This window comes from Dendropsophus ebraccatus, chromosome 4 (genome assembly GCF_027789765.1).
Source record: "Dendropsophus ebraccatus isolate aDenEbr1 chromosome 4, aDenEbr1.pat, whole genome shotgun sequence".
NCBI lineage: Eukaryota > Metazoa > Chordata > Amphibia > Anura > Hylidae > Dendropsophus > Dendropsophus ebraccatus.
Window position 1 is genome coordinate 69,868,136 of NC_091457.1, and position 15,569 is coordinate 69,883,704.

At 43.0% G+C, this 15,569-nt stretch overlaps 1 protein-coding gene across 2 annotated transcripts; it reads right to left on the reverse strand.

Annotated features, from left to right (window-relative positions):
• Positions 1-292: 292 nt before the first annotated feature.
• On the reverse strand, positions 293-12,755 carry NUDT7 (nudix hydrolase 7). Of its 2 annotated transcripts, none has more exons than XM_069966026.1 (4): positions 12,589-12,755; positions 9,273-9,414; positions 3,375-3,533; positions 293-2,199 (listed from the first exon to the last, which is right to left on the reverse strand). In XM_069966026.1, exons 1-4 carry the CDS (start codon positions 12,702-12,704, stop codon positions 1,831-1,833), a joined length of 786 nt encoding a protein of 261 aa, XP_069822127.1. In that variant the 5' UTR covers positions 12,705-12,755; the 3' UTR covers positions 293-1,830. The 2 variants fall into 2 exon arrangements, with proteins under 2 accessions (XP_069822127.1, XP_069822126.1); XM_069966025.1 differs by having other exon boundaries at positions 9,273-9,420.
• Positions 12,756-15,569: the final 2,814 nt, after the last annotated feature.

A 15,569-nucleotide genomic window follows, 5' to 3' on the forward strand; every position in this document is an offset into this window, starting at 1 on the left:
GTGTCAAAATGTAGTAGAGGTTGGAATATGCATCCTGCATATTTATAAACTTTAAATCACTTACATTTACCTTCTATGCAAAATCCATGCACTGTGCTTGCCATTAGCTGACATTTCTCTGCACTTCCATTCATATGTAGGGAGAATGCACTTTATAGTTTATAGTAAAAAATTTTTCAATGTTAAGGCCTATCGGAACAAGTGTTTTCTCTCTACAAATCTAGTGGGTTTCACTTTGGCTCATCTTTTGAACCTCTTCCCATCCCATGATGCACATTCATGTCATGGTGAAAATTGGGGATAACACTGATCCCACACTGAAGTTTAACCTCTTACATGTAATGGTCAGAGGGGACTATGATCTCTATGCAGTTGGGGTGAGACACTGTCAACTCTATGGGCTGCCAGTGGGTTGTTATGGTCCAGCTGGACCATAGCAGGACCTACTGGAATGCCTATAAATGTAACAAGAAATGTATAAGCTTAGGGCTATGTTTACATGATGAAAATTTTTAATTAATCACGGCCGTTGTGCAAACGTCCATTCTGTGACATGGCCAGGTCACAGAACGGCCAGTGTCTTATGTAGTGTGAACCTGGCTTAATAGTACCCTAGTGTAACTAAATCAACTTATTTATGCCTCTATATTATAAAGAATGCAATAAATGTTTAATGTTAAAGAATAACCTATTAATAGAGCTACCTGTCCCTATTACTTCCCAATTAGCACATCTGAAAGTGCTTAGAAGTGCATTGTCACCAATAGCTTTATTATTCAAAGGAAGAGCCAATTATCCCAGATTTTTTTTTTCATGCGAACAGCGCACTACCTACTATCAGGCAGGATAGAAAAGGAAATTGTCAAGACTTTAAAATTAAATGTAACACCAAGCAAGATATATGTACATTTAAGTACCCTTGTGGCTTTTAATATACTGCCTATAAACTAAAAAAGGTGGCAGTGGAACATTTAAATATCTAGAAAGAAAAGGCAGATCACAGTGTGTTGGCACTTTCATAAAAGAACAAAGATATAATTGGTGCAAACTTTTATGCCAAAGAAAAATAGTTAAAATAATGAGAGAGGAGGATAATATTAAACCAGAAGTCACCAGAGCATCACAGGCTGGCTCTAGGGCCTGACAGATGCGGAGAATGGCATTCTGATGCTGCTCTCCTCAGTGTTATGTGGGGCTGTGTATCTAATAGTGAGGAACAAGACACAGAAGCTTCCAGTAATACCAATGTGTCCTTTCCCATTAGCCTAAGTGCACGGTAAAGATGAAACCCTTATTTGTCTTAAAAGGTTATTGATAGTGATAAGCAAACCTACAGCAAGTCTGGTTTTGAGCAAAACCGAACACTCAGAATTTGAATCCTGGAGGCTGGAAAGGATGAATACAGCCCTAGGGCTGCCTGCAAAAAATAGTCTCAGCCTATGGTGGCTACAGTGATTCAAATACAGAGCATTCAGGTTTGAGCGAACCTGAACTGTGGTTATTGAACAGCGACCTAGCGCTGTGGTACAAAGCCAGAGACACAGACAGGGTAAAACCAAGAGAAACCACCTTTTGCATAGTATGGGGGAAAGAGAAAGATACCTTCAAAATGGATATTTGATCTATACATTTTCCATTGTATAAAGGAGTGCTGGACTTTGACTTTTTCTCTGCTATAGTTTAATGTAAGACATGCACTTTTTATGTGTAGGAACCTGTAGTTTATGGACCTCTAAATGCCCAGATCCACTACAAATTATCAGCGTTCTGGTGTTATCAACTTGGATTTAGCATTTCCAATTTTCTGGCATTGAAATATCAGACTCATCCCTACAATTTACTCTGACTGTAAGATGCCTGCAGGAACTTTTCAACCCCTTTTAAGCTGCTTTCCAGATTAAACTCAGGAATGAAAGAAGGCGTCTTCTCTAACAGGATGACAGATAGCACCAAGGCGCAATGAGCAGTTAGTCCCCATATAGTAAATCTTTTTTTAGTGTCTGCATCAACGTAGATGAAATGATGGAGAATCTGTGGTCCATAGGGCGGCATATTTATTTGCACAGGTTTATAGTGCTCCGGGCTGATAAAGAACTCCAAGGGAACAAGAAAAACATCTGCAACCTCACTGGGGTTGGGCGTGGGCTGGAAGGAGTCTTCAACAATCCCTATAACTGGGGTAACCAAGTATACAGGAGACTGGAAGATAATGAAACACTACATTGTTATATGGAATCAATGCAATGACACAACATACATCATCACATTAAACAATCTCTGGACCATTGTACAGTGCTGGTTTTCTTTATTTTGGCCATCTCAGCTGAAATAATCTGGTGACTTCCTTGGATGTGCCCTACACACCCAAACCTTAAAGGAGTTATCCAGCGCTACAAAAACATGGCCACTTTCTTCCAGAGACAGCCCCACTCTTGTCTCTAGCTTGGCCAGAGTTTTGCTGCTCAGTTCCATTGAAGTGAATGGAGTTTAACTGCAAACCACACCTGAACTGGAGACAAGAGTTGTGTTGTCTCTGAAAGAAAGTGACCATGTTTTTGTAGCACTGGATAACCCCTTTAATAGGAAATAAAGTATGGCAGTACAGGAGTGTAGTCATGTTCCCCATGAAGGTATAGACACATCCAAAGGAGGCTACGGTAAACTACTTACAAGCGTTTCCCCTGGACCATTGTTAGAGTATTAGAATCCACTTAAGTTAACAATTCTTATAGTTCAGCTTTATTTTATACTCTCAGGGTATGTTCACACAGTCGCAGATTCCGCAGCTCCCCCCTGCTCACAGTTGCGTGCATCTTTGCCTGTGCCACAGACTCCATTCTATGGTCAGATGGATTCTGCCGTCCATCCAAAGAATAAACCTGTTCGTTCTTTGGACAGACGGCAGAATCCACCAGACCATAGAATGGAGTCTATGGCACGGGCAGAGATGCGGGCGGCCGCAAACTGCAGAATCCGTGGCGGGTGATCTGCCCGGATTCCTCAGTGTGAACATACCCTTATTTGAGCTACAATAGTGCCCTTAGGGCTCATCAGTAGATAGACAGACTGTCATATACTACAGGCTAGTTAACCCACTAGGCATAGCACACAGGATGTCATAAAGCAGTTCATAAGCAGGTGGCAGGCAATATTGGGGCAACAGAATTCCCTGCGGCTTCCCTAGTCTATGCTGGATCACTTCTGCTCATCTAATGAAAACGTGATAAATGGGGGCATTGTTTATGAACTCAAGGCCATACGTTTCCCCATAGTGTCATTCCTTGAAGATAACCCATAAAAAAAAAAAAAAAGACCAGTAAAAGAAAATTCTGAAACCATGATGCATTCAATATAAACCCCTGAGTCATATTTACCTTGGTGATACAAGGCATTATCCTGCCAATAATTTGCACTTGCTCCGGGCACAGACCAATCTCTTCTTTGGTTTCTCTAAGAGCTGTCTGTATATCATCTTCATCTGAAGCTTCCCGTCTTCCACCTGGAAAGCACACATCTCCGGGCATAGTTTGCAGCTGAAGACAAACAAAATGCAGACTATATACACATGTATATGAGTAGCTGTTTGGTTGTTATTTGTATAGTGCAAAAAGATTCAGCAGCTCTGTATACTGAATAATCACACACACATCATGTTCTGTCCACTACGACACTTATTATTTGCTATCACAGGGACAGTGCCATCTGGCTGTTGCTTTGGGTTATCCACACCTTGATGAGTGTCACTGCAGTCACGACGCATATGGCTATGTACCTGTCATTTCAAGTTATGTTTCAGGACAAGCCACCTTGCATGTTTTCATGCGGAGTAGCCCTGTATTTGGCGATTATTAATCTTGTATATGGCATTTTCAGCAGACTTCTGCTCTGAAAATAGTTTTTTAGCCGTCTTCCTCTCATTCTATCTTGACACTTCTTCTCCCTCCTCAATAGACTTGGTTGTTAGGGATGAGATTACAAGTCATAACCAATAAACAAAATCCATTGCCAAGTTGATTCGATGATAGTTTAGCAGGAAGGGGGAAGAGGGAAGATCCTTGAGTTCAGTAAAAGGATGCATTTTTGTTTCAGCTATTAGCCAACATGGCCTGATTGGCCATGACGGCTAATTAACTATTTAGATGCTGCTGTCAACATTGAAAGTGGCATTTATATGGCTTGTAAAAGCCATCAGTGCTGATCCAGTAGGGTGACCTCCAACCCTCCCCCCCATAATGCTATTGCAGAAGGCCGTCTATTCTAAAAATCACCTGGGGCCCCAGCAATGCTCTAACGCTGAAGCAATCGAGTGAAGAAAAAAAATTGATCCCTATGAGCAATCATGGTATTGCTCATAGGATTCCCCTGGGGGGTTGTGGATACAAAAGCGTGTAAAACAAATGAATAAAAATAAAAAATTCTATCCCATATTAAAAGCTTAAAGGAAATGTACCACCTTACTGCCTATATTAAGTGTTACATACCACCAGATCCGTGTGGCTGCACTGAATCAGCTGACGTGGTCATCCAGTTCTCATTATTTTTGCTGGTATTTCGATATGCAGATCAGGTCCGTTGTAGACAAAAGGTAAGCCCGGGAAGTACAGTTCAAAGATATCTCCTCCCCCAAGATGACGCACGCCTCCTCTTGTCCTCAGTGCAACCTCCAGTCCAGTCCCCTGATATTTGGGAAATTCATCTCAAATATACTCTATTCTTCACCACTGGTGCAGAGAGTGGGGTATAAGCCTGGACAGTAGGACTCACACCCCGCTCTGATGACGGCGCTGAGATCCGGCCGCACTGACAGGCCGGGCCATGCACAATACTGGAGGCGTCGCTGAGGAGAAGAGGAGGCGCATGTCATCTGGGGGAGGGGGAAGAAAATATCTTTGAACTGGTCTTCCGGGGCTTACCTCCTATGCACAACTGACCTGATTTGTATAACGGAATGTCAGCAAAAGTAACAAGAATGGGATGACCAATTCAAAAAAAGACCAAGTCAGCTGATTCACTGCAGCGGTGTGGATCTGGTGGTATGTAACACTTAATATAGGCAGTAAAGTGGTACATTCGCTTTAAATTACCCCTAATCACCCAAACTATTAAAAGATCACATTCCCGATCTGTCGTTGTAAATGGCGTAAACACAAAAACCAGCAGAAAAAGTGCAGAATTGCTGCTTTTTGGCCACATAATATCCAGGAAAAAAAAGTTATTAAAAAGTGATCAAAAAGTTACGTATACGCTAATGAGGTACCCATAAAAACAGATCATAGATACTTATATGGCACTGATAATACAATAACAGGGATATTATAGTATTCACCCCCTCAATTAAGGGTACTATTAGACAAAGCAACTTTTTATTTTCTCCAATTAACAATGGCAAACAAGCACTTTTGCAACCGACCTAAAATTGTTCACTATAATGCAAATAACGATAGTCGTTATTTACGATCTTTTGTATACCCTAGTACACTAAGGATCGTAATAACGAATGAAGCTGGACGGAGGTAAGATCTCAGTGTGTGTGTGCGGTGCCAGGTCACTGGTGTGTGGTCACATATGAACTGTAATTGTACTTAGCCTTTTACTCTCAGCACTCTCTTGATTAATTGGTGGCCAGCTGAGGAATTACGTACCTGTTTTCCTCCATAAATAATACAGCACTGGTGTAACTGGTCATTCTATGTAAGGGTATAAACCCACACACCGTATATGCAGCGTATTTACTGCTGCGATACGCAGCAAACTCGCAGCAAAATCGCAGCAAAATCGCAGCAGATTAGATCTAAATAACTGAACACAGCATCAAATCTGCACCATCAAATCTGCTGCGTATTTGTTACATATCTGCTGCATATACGGTGTGTGGGTTTATACCCTAAGGGTGTTTTAGTTCAACACCACTGCTATTAGTTTGTTCTCAGTGACCACCAGATGGCAGCGTTACAATTGGCACAAATAGTATAGCACCTAAATATATTTTTTATTTGTTTTACCACACTGAGATCTTTCTCCCCCTCTGGCCTTAGTGTTATCTGTGTCATTCCCCATGAAATGTTCGAGTTTTTAATATTTTGTATATGATGTATATGTAAATAAAGGATTTGTTATATTTCTAGATTATTTGTGCAATTTCTTTGGTTATGTATTCTGAGGTCAAGTTGCTGATGAGCTCACTGTAATTAACCCTCCCAGCATTACAGCATTGCTACAACGTTGCAGATAGGGACTTGTTTCCATCAGCTGTCTCAGAAGGGAGGGAGAGACAGAGAAAAGCTCACACAGATTTTTGTGTCTTCAGCAGAAAGCAGCAGCTTAAAACTAGGGAAAGGAGACTGGATAGATAATAACAAGTATGGAAAGAATTGTTAGTCTCACCATGGGCAGCAACATATCAAAAGTTTTGTTTGAGCGGAATACCCCTTTAAGACTTTCAGACTTCTAATATCCTTTATGTGGCATTAAAATGTGTTATTTAGGCACTGTAGTGTACTGAACCTCTTATTGAGCAAGATGTAACTCAGAAGGCCGGTGCTCTGAATGTTTGAGAACCATAGCAACACCCCTGTCTACTGGTCTTAGGCAGTAAAGGGGCTAATGTTACTATATTTAGTGGTCTAGTGCTCTGAGGGGTTTGATATAAGAAACAATAGAATGCTAGGCAGCCAGCCAGATGTTTAATTTCGAGATCCCAGTTTTCACTAATATTGAGTGGAGTAATTGTGGAGCACTCTGCCCATTAGTGAGAGAAACAGTTTTAGGCCATGTTCACACTATGTAAAAACAACTGCCGTATTTCATAACAACGACCATTGTTCTGCAAACAACATCCATTGTTTAAAAAATAATGGCTGTTAGTTTACACAACTGCCATTGTCAGGGCCGGATTAAGGTTGTTGGGGGCCCCTCCTCCCCCCCCCCACAAAAACAAAAAAACAACAACAACAAAACACTATTTAGTGATCTATACAGATGGCTGCTTACTGTTGGGGACTTAGCATTTACCCCTCCTCGCTCCTGGCTGTATGGCTTAGCATCCTTCTCTATTGTGCATGTGATGGTCACATGCCAGGCCTAGAGACAGGAGTGGAGAGGGGTGAGTGTCAAGGTGTGTTCTCACATTGTTATTGTGTTAATAACGCAATGTGAGAATCTGCTCTTATCCACTACAGATATAATATGCAGTTGTGAATCACGGGCAGAATCAGGACTTGGAAGTCTAGGTCCCATCTGCAGTTCCCAATAACATACACTAGCTGAAGCAGTAAAGAGCACCCACAAAGTACTTAAAGACTGTGTAAAATCCATCCGTGCAGCCCCTGCTTAACGATTATCGAGCCGTGTAAAAGGCTAAGTAAACGAGTGCCGATCTAGCAGATCTAATAGGACCCTAACTCAGCCTGTGCAGCCCTGGGGGGGGGGGGAGATTTTGGGGGGGATGCTAGGGGGATGCCCCTAGTATGGTAGTTAACCCCCCCCCCCCCAAGGATGCCACTAGGGGAGCCCCCTGGTCTGTGCTAAGTTTAAAAAATAATAAACATCCCTCTTACCTGTCCTCTGTTCCAACGCTGCAATATCTATTCATCTTCTTGCAGTCCCTGGTGGAGCGGGCAGGTCTTCTCCTGCAGGAGAAGATGCGCGCCGCTCTGCCACACAGGAGAGAGGGATATCTGGCTATTCCCGTGTTTTGAGACTCGTAACTGAGGCTCCACAGACCCCTTTTTTGCATATTCAAATTTTTTATGGGACAATCAATGGAGACTCCTAAATGAGTACTCCATTGGAATTTTTCACTGTTCTCCCTGAGTTCAGTGATTGTTGTGTTTTGTTGGTCTATTTATCATTGCCCCAGTAGCCAGAATCCTGCTCCACACTGACAAGGGGCAAATACCCTGAAACTGCAGTCTGTGGATGGATGCCTAGCCTTGGTTACCCTTGTCTTATGTTGTTATACTCGCCACAGAGTTAGACTTTGACTCACAGGGGCCACCCTGGTGTTTCCCTATTTAGGTCCCAAAGCTCGTAACAGAGTGAGGACCTGAGGGACTACGTATCAGGGTGGTTTGGTGCTCTCCCCACTAGGAGGCACCCCTTGGCAATGGGCTTCCTTCTCTGGAGAGAAGGATATCTGGCTATTCCCGTGTTTTGAGACTCATAACTGAGGCTCCACGGACCCCTTTTTTGCATATTCAAATTTTGTATGGGACAATCAATGGAGACTCGTAAATGAGCACTCTATTGGAATTTTTCACTGTTCTCCCTGAGTTCAGTGATTGTTGTGTTTTGTCTGCCACATAGGAGAGCCCCAGAGATCAGAGCTCCCTCACCTGCTTCTCCTGGATGCGGCTAAACCTGTGCCTTCCAGAAGAAACCTGCTCTAATGCTTCTAGAGGGGGACGAGTTCAGCCACATGCAGGAGAAGCAGGTGAGGAAGCTCTGATCTCTGGGGCTCTCCTATGTGGCAGAACAGCGCACATTTTCTCCTGCGGGCCGCGCGATAACGTCATTTCATTGCGCACAGCCTGCAGGAGAAGATCTGCACGCTTCGCCAGGGACATGGATGCGGGCACTAATCCCCCCCGCCCGACCCCTACCAGCCCCATGGCCCCCATGCACCCCCCACTGGTTGGGCTCCGCTGGGGGTTGCTGTAGATCACTACAGGTCCACCAGCCTGAACTTGGAACCCTGCTTCCGGGTTCAGGCTGGTCCCCAAGTGGTGGAGGCCCCAGGGCACGTGCCTCGGGTGCCCTCCCTTTAATCCGGCCCTGGCCATTGTTATGAAATATGGACATTGTTTTTACATAGTTTGAACATAGCCTTAGGGTGCGTTCACACAAGCATTAAACATGATGTTTTGGATGCAGAAAACACACCAATTTTCTACTTTTTAGTGTCAGAGCTTCTTGTGAAGTCCCTCACCACTAGATCACAGAAAGCTGTATGGGACCTCTTCCTGCAGGCACATCTTATGCCCATGTGAACATGCCCTTAGTGTGATGAGTAATATAATTGTTCTCTGATAAGTCCATCCGAACCCGAACGTTCGGCATTTGATTAGCGGGGGCTGCTGAACTTGGATAAAGCTGTAAGGTTGTCTGGAAAACATGGATACAGCCAATGACTATATCCATGTCTTCCACATAGCCTTAGGGCTTTATCCAACTTCAGCAACCACCGCTAATCAAATGCTGCAACTTCGGGTTCGGATTGACTCGAGCATGCTCCAGGTTCGCTCATCTCTAATTCAAATCCATTGTGGACTTACCTGCATTGATCTCACAGTCAGGAGAAGATGGGGCTTTCCTTGTTTGATTAACAATGGAAGCAGTATGGAGGCTCTCTGAAGAGGAAGGTGGGTATACAGACTGCCAACATCATATTTCCTAAGGAGGCTCTTGATCTTCTCCCTAAGACTTGTCATAAACAGTTAATTATTCAGCAAGGAAATTCAACATGCAGACATGGTAACAAAGGACTATATACTGTAGGTCTTATTGTACATGCCATTGTCTCCTCAATTTAATGATATGTTGCAGCATAACTTCTTAGTGCATTAGGATAGGACGTCACAGGCCTGCAATCCTGGCATTCAAACATTTCATTATTATAGCAAATACTACCCTTATTCAGGCATAGTATCCCAACTTAAAGGAAATGTCACCGGAGTGTTCTTTAAAGTGGATAACCCCCTTTAAGGATGAGATTTGGGTACATTGGGTACAAAGTATTTCTTTAGGCCATGTTCACACAGCCTAAAGTTTCTATTAATCAAGGCCGTTGTTGCCTATTTGTGCTGCAGTCTATGGAATCACAGCCAGAGTGTATACACATAGTATATGCTCTAACTGGGATCCCTAGCAGCTGCAACAAAAACTGACATGTCAGTTTTGTGCAGCCACTATTCATTGAATAGCGGCAGCACAACCCTGACAGTGCACATAATGGAGAGTGTGGCTACGGCCGCACTTTTCATTGTGTGCAATGGTGAATTGGGATCTCAATTAAATAGAAATTAAAGGGGTTATCCAGCGCTACAAAAACATGGCCACTTTCTTTCAGAGACAACACCACTAAGTTCAGGTGCGATTTGCAATTAAGTTCCATTCACTTCAATGGAACTGAGCAGCAAAACCCCGCCCGAGCTGAAGACAAGAGCGATGCAGTCTCTGGAAGAAAGTGGTCATGTTTTTGAAGCGCTGGATAACCCTTAAAGTTCATAAACTTCACCGACACGGCTGGGTCACAGAACGGCTGGTGTCATACGTTGTGTGAACGTGGCCTTAGGGTGCGTTCACACGTACAGGATCTGCAGCAGATTTGAAGTTGCAGATTCAATGCAAAGTAACTCTGGGCCATCAAATCTGCTGCAGATCCTGTACGTGTGAATGCACCCTTAGGCTGGGTTCACACTACGTATATTTCAGTCAGTATTGTGGTCCTCATATTGCAACCAAAACCAGGAGTGGATTAAAAACACAGAAAGGATCTGTTCACACAATGGTGAAATTGAGTGGATGGCCACCATACTGTTTAACAGTAAATTACTGCGATTATTTCAATACAACAGCCGTTGTTTTAAAATAACAGCAAATATTTGCCATTAAATGGCGGCCATCCACTCAATTTCAACATTGTGTGAACAGAGCCTTTCTGTGTTTCCGATCCACTCCTTGTTTTGGTTGCAATATGAGGACCACAATACTGACTGAAATAAACGTAGTGTGAACCCAGCCCCAGACTGTATTCACACTTGGGTTTTTGATGCATTTTTTGTAAAATTGCAGCAAAATTGGTGCTATTTTACAGCAATTCTACAAGTAACAACAGTAACATAAATGAAAATAACGAGGGTTTAGCTTCCTGCAAATTAGCAGATTTTCCATAACTTAGGGCTCGTTCCCACTGAGCAAAAGCAGCTGAATTTCTGCGCTGAATCAGCGCTGAAATTTCAGCCGTTAAAATAGGTGCAGAGCTAATTTCCATTGTGTTGAATGGAAATTCTGCTCTGCAGTTCACACAGTGGAATTTCCGCACTGAACTAATCCGCTTTCCGCCAGAAGAATGAACATGTTCATTCTTCCGCTAGCGGAAGCCTATACAAATCAATGGGGCTCTGATTTTCAGTTTCAGCGCGGAATACGCGCGTATTCAGCGCGGAATACAAGCGTAATACAAGCGGAAATTACTCGCTGAATCAGCGCGGAAATGGGGAAAAGGGGGGGGGGAGGATTCTAGTATATGTTCTGGTATAGTCTAGTTTACTTACCAAATACTCGCTGAATTTTAGCGCTGAATGCATGCGGATTCAGCGCGGATTCCTCGAGTATTCCGCGCTGAATTTGTCAAGAGCTGATTACGAGCTGAACACTTTCCTAGCAGAATACGCAGGGATTCTGCTTACATTCTGCTTATATTCTGCTCGGAATTCAGCGTCAGTTGATTTCAGGCGGAAATATTTCCTTGCGTAATCCACTCCTTTTGCTCTGTGTGAACGTAGCCTAATGCCAGAAATTTTGCATACTCTATATCTGCTCATAGCTAGAGCAGATTTTCTTTTTTGATGCCCAGACAACCAAAACAAATGGCAAAATTTATTAAGTGTGTGCCTCTTGTGTGCCCCACTACAATGAACATACTGTCACATATAAACATACTGGACAAGGCTCCCCAACCGCACGGAACAATCGTACATGGTTTTACATCAAATTGCAGAACTTTTACAGTGACTGCAGTCACGCTATCAGCACTTCAATGAAATGGAGTCACACTATCAGCACTAGGAATTACAGTGCTCCTATATACCATGTGTTACGGTAATAGCCAGGACTAGTTAGTTCCAGGCTTCAGAATGTGCCAGGAAGATCATAGGGTGACACCTACATGTGAGACTAACTAAAGAATGTCAACTCTTAACCCCTTCAGGTCTATTCACCCACTGTTAACCCCTTCACATCCACTACTGTTCAATTCCCCCACTGTTAACCCCTTCACATCCACTACAATCTAATTCATCCACTGTTAACCCCTTTAGATCCACAACACTTCAATTCATCCACTTTTAACACCTACACATCCACCACAGTTTAATTTATATACTGTTAACCCCTTCAGCTCCAGGAATATTATTTTTTTCTAACTATATGTAATTTTTAACACCTGAAAACCAGGCTCATTTTAATTTATTTCTCTTATTTGTCTTAGATATAGAAAAATCATTTTTACTGTAGGGATTTGGAGTAATGTGATGGTAAAGTGTCTATTTGGGGCTATATGTCACACATTTTGAAGTCCAATAAAATCACGAAATCAAATTGTTATCCAATCTCGTTACCATATCCTAGAAGAGCGCTTACTCTCATATAGATTCTTTGATTTTCAGACATTTACAGTTTACAGTGCGTCAGGTGATAATTAGGATTTTGCTTAGTGTACTGGCTCCTGCACACTCTGTAAATGACAAATCTAGCTCTGCTACAACTATAGGAGATCTACTTCCTGTCTGCCATGGAGCACACAGTTACCATGTCCCTTCCTGTTTGTGCTCCCCTTCCCTTCAGTTACATACTCCATGTTGTCCTTACCACATGGGATCAGCACTCTGCTCATCTGCATTGTCCACACTGCTGCTGCTGGGGGACATGTCTGCCGGCTCTACCAGCCTCCTGTAGCTGCATGTATCACCCACAGTCCCTGTCATAACAGCAGAACAATCCGGGACCTCAGCTGTGATAGCCACATATTCCCTGCCCAGAGGAGGAGGGGAGGGGGAGGAGAGCACAGCTCATGCTACAGCTGCAGGTTGCTCAGCTGGCTGCTTGTTACCTCTTTTGTATGCTCTGGGTTATTATCATGTGATGTTCAGTCCCCCATTACCCCTGTCCCTGGAAGCAGAGCTCTCACAGTCCTGCTCAAGTCCCACCTGGCACAGGTGTCCTGTCTCTAGGACACTTACTGCTCCTTTACTTTTTATTTTTAACGAACAAAGAAGCAGAAAACCTCATGAACATCCATGAGTATGTTCACACAGGGACAGATACAGTACACTGAAGATTTTCTGTAGCAGATTAAGGCTGGCAGTTTTTGTGCCAGAGCCAAAAGTGGATTTAAATGGGATGGAACATATAAAGGGAGGACATGTACTTCTGTTTCTTGTGGGATCCACTTCTGGTTTAGGCACAAAATAACGATTATAGACAAAGTATCGGACGTCTTTTTGGACTGTTGGCAATGGCGGCCGCAAAATCCCGTAGTGTGAACATAGCCTTAACCGGGCTAATTTTTGCTTTTTCCTCCTAGTGTTGAAAAGGCTTTCATTTTTTTTACCTACAGACCCACATGAGCCCTTATTTTTTGCGCCACTACTTGTACTTTACAATGGCAGACTTAATTTTTCCATAAAGTATGCTGTGAAACCAGAAAAAAATTTTGTGCTGTGAAATTGAAAAAAAAAAAAAAAGGAAATTTGTTTTCATTTTGGGGGGTTTTGTGTCTACGCCATTCGCCCTATGGTAAAACCGACATGTTATGTATGTTTCTCAGGTCAGTATGATTACAACGATATGTAATTTATCTACTCTATTCCCAGCCTTATAACGCATTTATCCTTTGGTCTATGGGGCTGTGTTAGGTGTCATTTTTTGTGCCATGATCAGTTCTTTCTATCGGTACCTTGCTTGCGTATATGTGACTTTTTGATAATTTTTATTACAATTTTTCTGGATCTGATGTGACAAAAAATGCACAATTTTGCACTTTGGCAGGATTTTGTGCTTACGTCGTTTACCGGACGCGATCATGTGATAATTTAATAGTTTGGGCGATTTACGCACGCATCGATGCCAAATATGTTAATTTATTTATTTAGTTTCATTTATAAAATGGGAAAAGGGGGGGTGATTCAAACTTTTATTAGGGGAGGTTTTTTTTTTTTTTACTTTATACTAGAGATGAGTGAACCAGGTTCGGGTTCGAGTCCATCTGAACCCGATCGTTCAGCATTTGATTAGCGGTGGCTGCTGAACTTGGATAAAGCTCTAAGGTTGTCTGAAAAACATGGATACAGCCAATGACTATATCCATGTTTTCCACATAGCCTTAGGGCTTTATCCAAGTTTAGCAGCCACCGCTAATCAAATGCCCAATGTTCGAGTTCGGATGGACTCGAACCCAAACGCGGTTCGCTTATCTCTAACTTTATACTTTAACTTTGAGTCCCCCTGGGGTACTTTCAGTATTACTGCAGTGATCTCCCATAGAGATCACTGCAGTATACTTTATACAGCAATGATCGATAGATCATTGCTGTATTAGTCTGGTCTGCAGCAGACCAGACACATCGATTGCTGAGCCGCAGCTCGGTATGGAGAATAGATCTCCCGTCCGTGATCACATCGCGGGCGGGAGATCGCCCCACTAGACACCAGGGATTGGGAGAAATTATACATTTAAATGCAGCTGTCAGTTTTGACAGCTGTATTTAAATGTATAATTAGCGGGCGTGGCGACCTGACTGCCCACGCTAATAGCGGCAGTCCCAGGCTACAAACAGCACCTGAGTTCTGCCTAAAGAACCTGCTGATATGCCGCAGAAGCACAGTAACATAGCAGTATGAATCGCGCATGCACGGGAAGCAGACCATCTCCGACTGGACATCTTCCTTGTGCAGCCGTTGAACATAGAGCCCACTATGCAAATATGAATATGCACAGTGGTGCTCCACTTCCACCTATAGCTTCTGAGACAGTGGGATGTGGGTTCTGTATCACAATCACTGAATGCAGGCAAAAACCATTCCCACATGACCATGGGCCACACAGTGACCATTGACCTTTTCTCAAGCATGCTATAGTTGTGCTCATCAATATGATTTTATTTAGACGGTTCAGCTCTGCAGAGGTTGAATAAAGTAAAAAATATAAATTTTGTTAGAGACTTATCAAAAGTTTTGATCAGTCTGGGTCTGAGTGTTCAGACCCATACTGATCAGGAGTATCAGCCAGGAGAAGACTGTGCTAAGCTTGGTCTTCTCCAGGCTCTGTGTCATGTGATCAGTCAGACTTAGGGTGGGTTCATACTGAGGAATTCTCGCGGCATGTCACTTCTTTCGGCGGATAGCGGAATACGCCGGGCCATAGAATGGTGTCTATGGAGCCGGCGGAAAGGCACGCGGCTGTGCACGCGGACAGACAGCGGAATTCCGCGGACATTATCCGCGAGAGTTCTTCAGTAGGAACCCACCCTTATAATGGAGCCCAACTGATTATGCTAACACAGAGCTGCAGGTAAGGTCAACCTTCTTCACCCTGTGCAATGATATGATATGCACAGGTCACAGAGGTTACAGAGCATGCTTACAAATATACCCCATACAAAGAAAAGGGCTGGAGATGTTCATTGTGTCTATGACCAAAGCATGTTACTAAATGCTGTGAAAAAGAGCTCAGGAAAGATGGCTGTACCAAAAATAAAATAAATTATAATCAGAAAATAGAAACAGATTAGAAAAACAACATGTTTCAGTATCTGTATCCAATTCATAAAAGCAAATCTAGGCAATACATT